The 14,359-nt window shown below is 40.7% G+C and overlaps 1 protein-coding gene across 2 annotated transcripts in view; it reads left to right on the forward strand.

The window, feature by feature from the left end:
• Positions 1-14,359, forward strand: part of ADAM12 (ADAM metallopeptidase domain 12) — a 185,293-nt gene that overhangs the window by 149,563 nt on the left and 21,371 nt on the right. The window contains exons 12-14 of one of the 2 annotated variants that reach the window (XM_010581959.1): positions 2,197-2,374; positions 7,226-7,315; positions 8,726-8,921. In XM_010581959.1, coding sequence (XP_010580261.1) covers positions 2,197-2,374; positions 7,226-7,315; positions 8,726-8,921 — 464 coding nt within the window. The remainder of the gene's footprint in view (positions 1-2,196; positions 2,375-7,225; positions 7,316-8,725; positions 8,922-14,359) is intronic. The other variant, XM_010581960.1, reaches the window with a different exon arrangement.

Here is a 14,359-nt window from a genome sequence, read left to right on the forward strand (position 1 = left end):
ACAGTTTTGACTGGTGAGCTATTCTGATGATCCATGTGCGGCTGAGACATATGGCACAGGGAAAAATGCATTATTTGTGTTCCTGAATTGATTTCAGTCTGTGTAAGGTATGCCTGTCTCCCTGTCTCATCTCAGTGGATATCAAAGTAAATCTGTGTCACTGAAGTGAAGGGTCTTGCCTGGATGATGCAGTATTCATTTATTCATACTTTGATACAAGGATCATGTCTGATCAAGCACTCATATATTTTGTGCAGGATTTATCAGTCAGATGTATCTGGGTTTCTTGAGTTTTTTTCTGGTGTTTGATGGTAGTGTACATCCATCTACTTGTTCATAGTCACGTACATGAAATTTTGAGGGGTTTTTTTCCAATCAAGCTAAGAGTAGAACAGGAGTTTGTGGTGTCCTGTTAAGAACATCTCCAATTGCTCAATATAAAATGGTCAGTAGGAAGTTTCCCAAGTGCCTTTATTTTCTATTCCATTACTCCTAGTACCTTCCCTGTTTTCCCTTGGGGCCCAGAGCTGCAGCTAGCAGCCTGACTCCTACCTCACGCTATTCTAAAATTTCTTTGTTTATCTTAGACTCTGTCATTTTGCCTAAACATTGATGTTTTCCAGAAATCAGTTTTTTAAGTGGCGATGCCTATTAACTTTCTGAAGTCATATGTCAGTGAATCACAGAACTGTTTAGTTTAACTAGACAAGCCCTATAGTGATACACAAAAATTATTTTCTTCAGAGTCCTGTTTATGTTCTTTTCCAATGGGCTGGCTGTTTTATTGCAAAAGAATCTGTAAAAGACGTAATTTTAAATAGGCACAAAATAAATTCTGTTCCGTAAGGTACCCATAATGTTTCTAGAAGATCCTAATTAACCTCCTTATGTCAGCATAGGAAGCTCTATTGCATTTGTGATTGTCAAACATTTGGTTATTTTAATAGAAACGATCCCTTTCTGATACCTATTGGCATCATCATTCACAAAGCAAGCTTTTCATTTCAGGATATTAGAAGCAACAGTAGATTAATCGAAGTCTGAAGTTCAGCAGTGCAGAACTTCCATCTATTATCTTGCTTGTCTGTAAAGATTATGCCCTAATAACGCGTGAGTGGTACAAAGCATTTAGTGAATAAAGTCCAGTCATTACCAGGTTGGCTCCCTGTGCTGCCATAGTGTTGAATTACTGCTGGACCACAGAGCAGCAGCGACGAAGGTACCAAGTCTTAGGGGAGATGCTGGTTTATGACTTAATTGTGATACAGATTTAACATAACCATGTGCACATCCCAGTGCAGAGAGGGTGCAGCAGACTTTAGGACATGACACTGATGGCCAGACCCAGGTGCCACCCAGGTGACTCATATCTGTGAGTCAAACGGCAAACATCCATTAGTAAAAATGGAATTAAGTCCTCCAACAGAAAAACACAAATTACATGGTGATATTTGTACTACACTGGATCATCTTGCTAACATTGTCCGTGTGTTTTGCAAAAGAAATCAAAGCCACTATGTACCTGCACAGCAGGGCCAAATCCTGCTCTCAGCAGTGTGAATTCAAAATATGGGTATCTTCGGTAGCGTCTTAGAGTCATCCTGATTTAAAACCAGAACTGTATTTGCTTTAATCACGCAGTTCCTAAGTTCAATTTTGATGAATTGCAGAAGCAGGCTCTTATCAAGTAACTCGGTGTTTTTCTCTGTTGTTTTTTTCCTGAAAAGAGCAGGAAGTTTGCCATACTGCAGAGCAAGATGAATGAATTTGCCATTCGAGGCTAAATTTTTCACGAAGGATTAGGATGTTTTGCAGTCCTGTAAATGCAGGAATCCTCCTTGCAAGCCCAGCATTTCTTTAGGGTGGTGATCAAAATTTGCTCTATAACTACATATGCAAAAGAGGGAGAAGGAATTCCAAATGTGAACACTTCCAATCCTTAAAAGCCACTACAAATTTAAGTGAAAAAGATGGAAATTCCCTTACTTATAGTCAGAAATTATTACAAATGTGTTCGGCTCAATCTTACCATGAATTGCTGTATCTCAATCCTGTGTTAAAGGGTTAAAAAAAAAAATGAATGCAATCTTCTTGTTAGTGCACAGATGTGCTAAAAGGTCACCAGCGTGACAGGAAAGAGATGTTTTCATCTGATAATACTATCTGTCTTTTTGTCGCTGTGTACTGTTCTTCTAGCTATCCATTTCCCATGGTATTCAGTAGCTGCAGTAGAAAGGACCTGGAAAACAGCCTGGAAAAAGGAGTGGGAATGTGTCTGTTTAACTTGCCTGAAGTCAAGGAGTCCTTCGGTGGACAGAAGTGTGGGAATGGCTACGTGGAAGATGGAGAGGAGTGCGACTGCGGGGAGCCTGATGTAAGACACCACCTGAGAGTTACTGCTCACCTCCTGCCTGCAGGTTTTTAACAGTAAAGAATTGGTTTGGCATGTTTAACTCTATTTAGTGTAAAAAAAAAAAAATTTCTTCCTTCTCTGCCTCTATCTTACTATCTTAAACCTCAGACTCCTCAGAAATGCGGGGAGTTTCTGCTTGACTTGCATTTGAGTTGCTAAAGTTCAGGCAGGGCTTTAGTTAAGAATGTGCTTGATTCACCGTTAGAGAACAAACTCTCTCGTGGCTTGTCCAACAGGCTAATCATGACTAACTGTCATGTTCCTAACAACAGAAATTCCTTTAAGTACTAGCTAATAAGCTAGACTCAAAATAAATTTGTTAACATTGTTGAAATTTCTCAAGATACCATGCATTAATTGAAGGTTTGTTTCCTTATATGAGAAGCCACTCGTATATTAATATTAATATAAATATAAATAGCTATATAAATATTAATATTGGCTAGGTATTTTTTTATTGCAGACAGCTTCAGTTCTTAGGTACAAGACCTTTCCCTCCTTCACTATGAGATTTTTCTTTGCCTCTAGCCAATTACCTTACTAACAGAAATAGTCTTTACTGCCTCCCAAAAAGAGTGCTACTACTTCAAAGATCGTTCCATTTAGTTTAGTGAATGTGTCAGAGGACTGCTCAGATCAGGAGGAGATAGGCAAAACCTGGGGGTCAAATAATATCCGAGCCGACATCCTTATCCCTTTGGCATCCCAAGCTCATTGGCTGTGTTGAACTCCTCTCAGATTATCTGAATTAAATACATCAGCAGATGAGGCATTTGTTTCCTGTGATAAATATGGTTCTCCAGACAAAATAGATCGGGGCAGTTAAAAGAGCGAGATACTGCTGTATCCTGTCTATACAGTGTATTGGATTTACACAAGCCATAAGGATTTTCTGACAGTTCACTCATTCTTCGGGGTAACAAGGTTGGAGGAAGAAGGCTTATCTTCTTGTTTAAAGTCAATAGAGTGCAAGCAGCTTGCAAATGTCTTTCTAACCCAGTTATCTTTCTCATTTTCACTTTTGAATGTTAGCAATACCTTTTCAAGTCAAAGCCACTTAACGTCAGCAAGCGCTGACTTGATTTGCCTCTTCTTTCTATGTTTTTCCTTTTTAATTATATTGGAAAACTGCAGCTTTGGCCCAGTGAAATTAATTTGGAATTTACTGCTATAATCTGAGTTGTACCAGAAAACCCATTAGATTAGTTAATAATTCACTGCCCAGTCATTTATACCAGCTGACTTTTGTCAATAGCGTTGCAGTATTTTATGGCATGGAGAGCTGTACAATAACATATACTAGTTTTCTTTTGTCAGTGATCAGAATTAACTATCAGTCTGAATACGTAGATGTAGGTGGTTGGTAGGGATATTTCTCCTTTACCCTAAGTCAAATATTAGCCCCGTGTTGAGGTCTGTGCTCACTGACATTCCTTAGCAGTAGGAAAGCAATGGACTCCTGAGAGTGGAGAGTCGTGACTGTAGGCCACCTCCCACCCTTCAGACAACTCTGGAAATGCTAATACCGTAGGAAATGTTTGATCACCTCCATCCGCACTACGGTCTCGTGTGCATCAGGCGCTGGTCATCTTCTTGAGTATAATGTATGCCGGCATGCCCGCCACCAGGCCAAGAGTGTAAGACCCGACCAAGGATGATATGGCCAATTAAGCTCCAACTTCATTTTGGATTATATTACCAAAAATGTCTGACGTGCTATGGTGTCTGTGGAAGGAGGGTTAAAGTAGATTACAAATGGAAAGATAGAATAAGGTGGGGAAAAAAAAAAAAAACAACTTTGGTCCCTGAGAACTGAAAGGTGACAAATGTGGCTAATTTTATAATAGGCTGCAAGGGGGAATCAGAAAACTACAAATTGGTACATCAGAAGCAGACAAATTACTTCCAAATGTAATTAAGAGCTAGTGCCTGAACAGCTGTGACATGCCAGGGACAAGTCAACACAGCTTTTGTGCCAGGAAATCTTGTCTTACAAACCTATCACAGTGCTGTGAAGGACTTAACAAGTGGATGGAAAAGGACGATGCTGCTATTGCAGCCTGTTAGGAGTTCAGGGAGGCTTTAGACCAAGGCCTTTCACCAAAGCCTCTTTAGGAGACTAAGCAGCTGTAGGACAAGAGAATATTGCATGGGTGAAAACTGGCTTAAAAGATAGGAAATACAACCAGGTATAAGTCGTCCATTTTACGCAGTGGAAGGAAATCTGCTGTGATGTATCCATGAGATGTGTCCTGGGGACTACATGATTCAGCATATTCATAAACAGTCTGGGAAGAGGAATGGTCTTGAATTTGTGGGTGATATTAGTTAGGATGGTGGAGATGAAAGCTGGCTGTGAAGAACTGCAGAGGAACCTTCTGAGACAGCTGGACTGATCATTAAGATGACGAATGGGATTCAGTGCGGAGTGATACACATCCCAAACATCACATATAAGATGATGGACTCTGAGCTGACTCTGACCATAGAGGAACAAGACTTCATATTGCAATAAATAGTCTCATGAAAATGTCAGCCCAGTGCTCAAGAGTGGTCTAAAAGGTAAATAGGCTGTTAGAAATTACTCGGGAAGAAATAGGAAAACAAAACAAAGCACCAGTAGGCCTCTATAAATCTGCAGCGTGCTGCACCTGAAACTGCATGTGCAGTTTTTTCCTACACCTCCCTGATCTCAGGAAGGATGAAGCAGAATGAAAAAGGTTGAAAGAAAAGCAATAAGGAGGTTCAAAGTTTTGGAGGGGCTCTGGCAGGAAGAGAAGAAAATGAAGGGAAATGTGAGAGAGGCTGATAAAATTGTGAGTGAAATGGAAAGAGTGAGTAGGGAGTGATTGCTCCCCAAGAAGAACTGTGCATATAAAGTTAGAAAGAGGCAGGTTTCAAACAAGCAGAAGGAGCTGCTCCCCAGACTGTGTCGATTACTTGCGAGTTTCTTTCCACTGAACGTTAGAGGTGCTGAAACTGTCCGTGCAGCCAAGGGAAAGGCAGGCGACTAGGAGGGTATCATGTATGTGTGTTCACATTCTTGTCCTCAAGCATTTTCTGCCGGCTGCTGTCAGGGGGACACGAGACTAGAAGGGTTATAGGCTGGCCCAATGTGGTCTATCTTGTGTTCTTAGAAAAGAGGGGGTGAAAACAAGATGTCCTGTCTACTGCATCTGGCTTCATGTAGGTGATGCTAGAACTGCTGTTGTGTTAGTCTGTTTGAGATGCTCTGATGAGCCCAGGACACCTACACCAAGAAACCCAACTCCCATCGTTGCTGTTGTTACCAATTATAACTAATAGTAATGAACTACAGCACAGCAGTAGTTTTGGGTGGCAGCCTCCGGCCTCCAAAAGCCTTCTGAGCCTTTTCTGTTTGCTTGCCTGTTTGTGTTAAAACCATTCCTGACAATTTAATAGCCTAGGCACAAAAACTATTTACCAAGCTCAGTCCCTACAATGAGTAATAAGTGAGTGAACAATTGGAAATTTCAAAGGCTGCAGTAACATCATTCAAAGAGCTGTGTCTTTATCCCAATCTGCCTGTGGAATGCCGATTGCTTTCCATGGCTGGCTGGTGTAGGGCCAGATGACGGGGTATAGGAGCTGACTGTTTCAGAAGTACATTAATTGGACTGACAACGCTTTCCTCCACTCTGCTTTTCTCAGATTGCTATTGAGGTGAATTTACAAAATGTGCTTCTGTGCAGAGGAATGTTACTTCTTAAATACAGCAGCTGCACAGAAATATTTGCATAGCCTGCTGCCTTCCGGCATGATCAAAAATAGGTGCAGGAAGTTGTTCCACTGCATCAGAGCAGCACAATTAGCTTTGTATGTTCAGGCAGATATTATCTAAGAAAACAGTGAAGTGCTGAGAATCATTTTGCTCTTTATTTGGGAGTGCAGTGGCAGCCCTATCTTCCAGTTGGAAAGCTTTACAGAAGCCAATAAAGTAACAAGAGGCTGTGAACATCGTTCTAACCCACTTATTTTTCCTGTGTTCCCTATGTTGTTAGTGATCCCTTGTTAAATCAAACTGACTTAACACAGCTGAAGAGCAATTTTATCTGCTGCTGTTTTTGTTAGAGAGGTGAGATTCCAGCGCAGCTGATGTAACTTGCAGTTTGTGAGCATGATCTGGGAAAAACAAATCCATTATTTTCTGAAACTTCTTACCAGCTGTTCCTACTGAAAATAAAGTTTGCAAAAGCCCACACATGCCACCATCTAATCCGTAAGTGTGAAATTGGGATGTATCAGTTAGTGAGAATGCAATTCATACTCATTTCATTTCTCAAAGCTCTATTACTGGCATACCCTGATAAGAGATTACAGGGAATGGTGTCATCATCTTTCTTTGTGGCAGCCACCGGTCTCCATGCGATACAGAAGCCTGGTGAGCAACTATCACAAAATAAAGAGCTGTAGTCGTGATGCTCAGTAACTGCAACACAGGCCCTGGATCCTCACTTGAGGCAATGGCATCACTCCACTGACTTTTGTGGAAATAAAACACTGTACTACTGTATCCGGATTGGTATCAGCACACTTGAGTAGTTTGTGATATTTGGGATTGGATCCATAGCTAGAATAAACCAGCCTTTCTCAATGACTTCTCTGGTTTTACTACAATTATTGCGCTTGTTGAATGTAAGGACAGACAAGACTCTTTGGATCAAGTTGTAGGATTTCATGCATAATTCATTATTTTATGCCTAGCTTTTCTTGGCGGAGCTATAGGCAGCCTCTTGATTTACAGCTCATTGTGACTGAAAGTTGTCTGCTCTAAATTTCTCCTCCATCTAGGAATGTACAAACCGGTGCTGTAATGCAACTACCTGCACTTTGAAACCGGGAGCGGTGTGTGCACATGGACTTTGCTGCGAAGACTGCCAGGTGAACCAACGGGAACGTTTCTTATCTCCGTGGGGTGGGCAGAATTCCGCAATCTTCCCAACTGCAGAGCAGTAAGCAAGGATGGAGAACAAGCAAATTGGTATCATTAAGCGTTAAGACACTTGCATTTCATGTAAGCAATTAAAAAAAATTCTCAAATTGTTAACAGTTATCGAAGGAGCAGATCGACAGACTTTTTCAATGGTGTCTGTGCTATTTGTAGCCATTTCATTTGCTCATGCAAAACCTCTTCTTTTTTAGGAACTTTTGTATGCTTTGATATTTTTTCATGCTTATATGGATGTTTTGCTCTGGCAAGCAGTCATTAAATGCTGGACCCTCTTTTTATGGGAAGACTCTTAAAATATTGATTCTATCAACAGCCTATATATTTTTAATGCAGATCATCAGCTCTTGTGGATTCCTAACATACTATAAAAAGCCAACTTGCCACAGGCATTTACCTTCTTGAATTCTCAGACCATCTCTTGCATATGGGCTAATAAAGCATTCAGCAAGTTTCCATTGTGTCTGTGGCAACCATCTGCCTAAAAGCTCAGTAGCAGCGAGCTATCAAAACAGCTAGCAAATGCTTTTTAGCAAAATCAATCTTCATGTCTTTTTGCTTTTTACCAAAGGCGCTGTGGTGATGCAGTTAAAATTCAGTGCTGCTCCCAGAGCACACCCATCTTTTATGGTTGTTGATAAGTGAATGTTCAGATTGCCGTGTCCCACCATTACCGACTAGTTACTTTCAGCTCTGAAAAAAATGTAGTTATCCAGGGAAATCAGGACAGGAACACTTACATGGACTAGCTGTATAAATAAGTTGAAGAAGATCTTGATGCCCGTGACAAAGTGACTTTTCCATGAGGACATGCACCTCCATTCCAGGAAGCTGTCAGGGTCCTGAATCCAAAGGCAGGTGGGCTGGTGGCTTCGTGAGCCATAACATAGCACTTAACATAATGTTACGTGATCAGCTGGCTGCCCTGGTCACTGCTGTGTTGTTACGGATGAAAAAGTTTCTGGTCTGACTTTTGGTCAGTGCTACAGAGCATCCTTTGCAGTACAGCCCAAGCTGTTTCTGTGCCTGTGATTGCAGGAGGCACTCTGAAAACTTTGGTTCGTATTTGAAAACTAACAAAAGGCTGGATCTACCTTCTGACCTGAGCCACGTGAGCCATGTTTGCAGCTGCAAGTTCAGTTTGGCCCTCCTTCCTGCCAAACCCTTCGCAACGTGTGTCAAATAAATGCATGTAAAGAGCTGCATAATTCTTATACTGTCCTCTGCGGTCAGTTGGTGCAGAGCCAGTGGAAAAAGCTGTTCGTGCGCTGCATGGGTTATACCGCTGCATAACTCTGATTGATGGGAATTACAGCAGTTAAGGGGTTTTGTTTGTTTTGCAGTTAAAACCAGCGGGGATTTCTTGCAGAGAGTCAAGTAATTCCTGCGATCTGCCAGAGTTTTGCACAGGAGCCAGCCCTCACTGCCCAGCTAACGTGTACCTGCACGACGGGCACGCGTGCCATGGAGTGGACGGCTATTGCTACAACGGCATATGCCAGACCCACGAGCAGCAGTGCATCACGCTCTGGGGCCAAGGTGAGTTTGAGAACCAGGAGATCTGTTTATGAGATAGACTTGGGGAAAAAAAAGCATGGGATTTGGAGGAATTTTATACAGTACCAATCTGTAGCTATTCTTTTCTGAAATGGAGAACTGAATAATGAGGGAATCATTCCGTGATTCATTTTATCCCTGATTTGCAGTAATGTTCGTTTCTTGCAGCAGGAGGTAGAGAGCAACAGTAACTAGGTTCATTCTGCAACACTGCTGTAAATGGCTAGGTGAACTTAGACAAATCATTTAATATTGACTTTGATATGGCCTTATGTCATCCTACGAAGTGCTGAATGCTCTTGACAGGTTGAAATTGCATCCTTTTCCAGATTGGTATGTAAGCTTCTAAATTGCTCATCTGTGAAACGTGTATGCCAGTCTACATCCCAAAACAGAGTTCAGTATTTGACATTAACATCAGATTCTTGTATCATTGTGTGTGTTTTATTAATTGGTGTTACCCTGTAAGCCTACCTCCTGACAGTGCTCTTAGCACAGTACGCAGTCAAGCAGAAAGAGGTTTTATTCTCCCGTGGGAATTTACTTACTTTTTGCAAAAATGTAATAGCATGAGTTCTTGGGTTATCGGAAACATGATATCCCAGGAAAGCCGTTCACTTTTCTGTAATGTCCTATGGCCCTTCCACTGAAATACAAGCACTAACTCAGCATTTTGCTATTGCCTCCCTCATCGCTCGGGACAAGTCATGTCTCCTTCAGCATCTCACCCCCTCTCTCAAAGGGCAAAACCACTTTTACCTCTCCTGAAGAGAAGCATTGTTTAGAGCTAGATTTAAGTATTTCTTTTAAACTAACTTTTTTTCAGCTCCCTTAGCCTCTTCCAATTCAGTATCTCTCTGCCTTCAGCTCTGTTTCAAAACTTATGTATCAATATAATGACACACAGATGTTTCCCTTGGTCAAAACCCTCCTATTGAAGGATTTATTTTTTTAACTTCACAGAGACTTGGACCGTTCACAATTTTTGTTTTAAAGAGCATTAAAGCATCTCAAGAAATAATGGCACTGATACACATAGCAGGTTAGCTTCGTCATGTGGGTATAAGAACAGGTTAGAGGAGTTCCAGTTCAGGATTAAACTCCCCACGTGGAACAAACCATGCATCTGATATACTCCTCCAAATCCCACTCGCGTCGTAGAGTTAATATGAGCTCATATAGGCATGTACAATTATAGCCTCCAGTCTTAGTCATACTGGGATTTTTAATCCCCTGGATACAGAGACATTTTCTCTTGCATAAAGCAAAATCTCCTTATGAACCAGTTTCCCATGCCATGGAAAGTTACTCGGTCAGACTGTTAATAATTTCAGTGGCTGAGAAAAATTCAGCTAAAGGTCAGGGAGCTGAATTGCTGCAGCTCCCTTGCCAGGTCTGTTTCCTAACACAGCGAGTCCTCCAAACCCCCCACGCTCCCCTAATTCTTTCTTGTCTTCTTTCCTGGGACTATTCAATATGGGCACTGCTGTGCATGGAGACTCCAGTGGTCAAGGCTATGGGGAGCTGCTCATGAGAAAGATGACTTTGTTAAGAACAGAGCTCAAACAGACTTTAACTGGAAGAGCCGTATTTGTCTTGGGAATAACCAAGGATAAAGGTTTTGAAAGGGAGGTTGAGACATTACCAAACCTGAACTGAAAGGCTTAATTCATTTTTGGAAGTATAGATTAGAAATAATACCAGTAAAGTAAACCTTCAAACAGTGTCAAACAGTGTAGCAGATAGGGTTCAAGCAAAAACCAAGGCCTATATTCTGGATTTAAAAACTAAGGATGTGAATATCCACCACTTGATCACACTTACATCTGGTTGGAGTATGAGCTGGCAGATGCGGGGTGGAATGGGAAGAGGGCTAGGTGGGTCGTGTAGTTGGAAAAATATCATGGCACAGATAAAAAAACATTCTTTCCACCCTTGCTTGCAGCAGAAAGAGATTTGACATTCTAAGATATCGTCTCTGGACTTCGTATCAAAAAGATACATTTGAACCTTTTACCAGATTGTTGTAACTGATTAGAATTGTTTTTAACAACTGCCTGTGTTGGAATGGAGTGAAGGAGTGGTTGTGTAGTTTCTTTTGTAAAGAAAAAACAGATCATAGTTCATTTACATTAATTCCTCTTTTCTTATTTCCAGTAGGAGAAAGCCTACATGCAGAACAAAATACAATAACTTTTCTTAAAATAATATCCAGTATATTTAATTCCTTATCAATGTCTTCTTTTGTATATCTTTCTTATTCAACAGGTTACAGATGTCCAGTAGCCCAATGATAAACATCAATCTTAATATTTTTAGATCTAGTTAAAGAAAAATGATGAGCACTGTCAGAGCTTGTTTACATTAGGCTGAGCAATAGGAACCTGTTTCCAGAAAGAAGTACTTGCATTTCCATGGGGATTTTTTTGTTACTTTCAACAGATAAATTCAAATCAAATAGAGGAATATTTTTTGCTATTCCCGATCTGCAGTAGCATGGAAATCTTGGTGTGAAAAAGGGGAGGAGCACCTTGGGACAGTATCCGAAAACACCCATAAATTCCTTTTAAAGACCAAGTTCATTCCAGTCTGCTCCCAGAACACACAAATTTCTCTACTCTCTCTCTCGCCTTCATTCATGTCATTTTTATCCTTAAGGAGCAACATGCATGAATTGCTTGTGACCTTTTTGTTTCGTATTCAAAAATATCAAATTGCACTGATCTGACCTATTGATAGTAGTGTGACTGAAAAGTACATCGATAGTAATGCATTTGTGTGATGTCTAGTACTCCGTTGGCATTTTCCCAGAGCAACTAGCTACGCAGATAAAGCCACTTAAGAGAGAGAAATTATTGATTACTAAGGAATAGAAGGTTCTCAGCTTTAGACTCATGGCTTTTTCTACATTGACAAGAAAATGACTCTTTAAGGAAGGAAAGGAGATGTTTGTCAGTGTGTTTTCCCAAGAGGGAAAAAAAGCAATGATTTGGGGGAGCAAATGGCAGGCATTGACTTAATAATTAGAACATACTTAAACTTGTTGCATAGACATGGCCATTTGTTTAGGCAGGAACAATCTTAATTTTAGTGTCAATATATGTTACAAAGGCCTGTAACTGGTGTAAGAGGTTTGCATTTTTTTCCAGGTACAACCCTATAGGCAAAATAGATGGGCTTCACATCTAAGCTAGCTGACCAAACCATTGATAACTGTTGGTTGGTTTTGTTTCGGGTTTTTTTTGCAAAAATACTAATCTATTCAAGCACCATAAATATCTGAATTCAGTAAAATCAAACTATTTGGATCACCACACATTTATGGTCAGGTCTTTTCTTTTGGAGATGTGAAAGGCATTAAGCCATATTCTCAGAGGTAATAAGAGCTAGCATACTCCTTAAATGCAAAAAAAACCCCCCCAGCTCAACCCCATCTCGCTCTTACACAGACTTAACAAGATGAAGAGAGAGGCCAAGGGAGTGTGTGGAAAGTTTGCTTTGCATCATCAGTGCAGTAAAACAATGAAATATAAAATCCAGGTGCAAATCACATGACAGAGAACTGTATTTTTATGCTTATATTTATTTATACAGTTGTTCGTGGTGCTAGTTGGCATAGCCCGAGCAACAGAACTCCAGTCTATTACTCAAAGGTTGGGTTTTTTCCCCTCCACACCCATAAACACTGTATAATTATTTTTTTTTTTTAAATAAGTCTTGAGACAGTGTTGGGAACTGAATTGAAATATCTTTCTTTTCCGCTGTCAGCCTGATAACGGGTGTTTCTCTGTTCTTGGAATCAGCACCATGGTCAGAAATTTCTCTCTTCTCTTTCAGGAGACTGTGACGGTATTTTCTCATTGCAGCAGGTCTTGCACTGATCTGAAATGACACAGCATTTCTGTATCGCTTCCAAAAGTGTAGAACATCTCTTTCTTTGCAGCCATATAGGGAAAGAAGTGGGCTCATCAATATACACATTTGGAGAAAAAAAAAAGTCTCAAGGCTGACAACTGCAGTGGTGAGCTTTGACCTTCTGCAGTTTGAAACGGCTGATTTAATCTCTGGAATAAGGCTTGGCGTGGAAAGGCTGACAGGACCTTAATTACAGGGTCACGATACTATAATTATCAATAGCAAAGTGAAATAAACTCTGTTTATCCAGCTCAAAGCACTTAATAACCACTGGAAATCTTTCACAAATCATTTTCCCTTTGCCTGTAGAGGTAGCAAAATAGAGAAAGACAGGACTTTCTGCTTCAGTTTATATGGTGCAGTCATGATAAATGGGTTTCCTCCAGAAACACAACATTACAATTCTGTTCCTTAAGCATCCTCTGAAAACCTCCTTTTACCTTGGTAGCTCCATCTGTTCAGCTTCTTACACTCTGATACATTTTCATCTATTAAAAAGTCCAAATATTGTGAGAAACAAGTCAGGAGAGGGAACAGCCACCTGAATCCCAAGCAACAACGTGCTTTGGTTTGATACCAAAGGCAGAAATTGAAGCTAGATTTTGGTTTCCAAGCTGCAGATGATCATTGGGTACCAGGTGTTTTCATACACAGACTGCTCCGAGCCTGGCAGGGGAGCATTTTTTTGTACTCTGTGAGATCTTTTTTCTTGTCAGGCACTATTGTTTGGAGTTATTATCGGGCTGTCTGAGCCCTGCAAGGATGCTGCAGATGTGTTCTTCCTCCTGCAGGCTTCTTCCCATCATATGTAACACACTTGATTTCTACATTCAAAAAAACCCAACCAAACAAAAATTTTTCACCAGGTGAAAGAGAAAGATAAATACCTTAAACTCTCTTAGTATTTCAGTAAGCCCTTTCTCTTTTTAACACCATTTTTTTAACAAGTCTTTGTTAGGTCACTTACAGTCAAAGCACAGGTCATGAGCATTCATTTTGCTTTTGGCCGCTTTTGGAGCCAGACAGCACTCTGGGGAAAGTGTGTCTGTGCTCGGGGCTGCTGCTGACACATCTCCAAAGAAGCCTCCAGTCATTGCGGTGATACACCATTGGCTGAACTAGTTGGGGCACAAAGCTCTTGGCCAAGAAAAAAATGAGACCCTTAGCAATTGCATAGGACTGTGGTAGGTGGGTGAGGTCTTATTCCTTTGGCGAGGTGGGTCAGAGCAAGTTGGTCTATGCAGATGTGAGAGAAAAAGCAGTTTTATTTGGCCTCTTGCTTACAGCATGGGTTTTTTTTTCCTTCCCTCCCCTTCCCTTCTAAAGCTGGCATAGTATATGCACATGTTAATGTTTGTATCAAGCTGAATAGTTAATGTGCCTGCCCTGGAAAGACGAGGAGGAACCTACATGCTGAAAATGGAAATTTTACTTTTGCTTTTTGCACAGTGCCTTGTCTGGATGCTTTTGTTGATTTTTTTATTATTGCTTGTGGCTTAATGAAA

Source organism: Haliaeetus leucocephalus, unplaced genomic scaffold (genome assembly GCF_000737465.1).
Source record: "Haliaeetus leucocephalus isolate CR32 unplaced genomic scaffold, Haliaeetus_leucocephalus-4.0 Scaffold830, whole genome shotgun sequence".
NCBI classification, from domain to species: Eukaryota; Metazoa; Chordata; class Aves; order Accipitriformes; family Accipitridae; genus Haliaeetus; species Haliaeetus leucocephalus.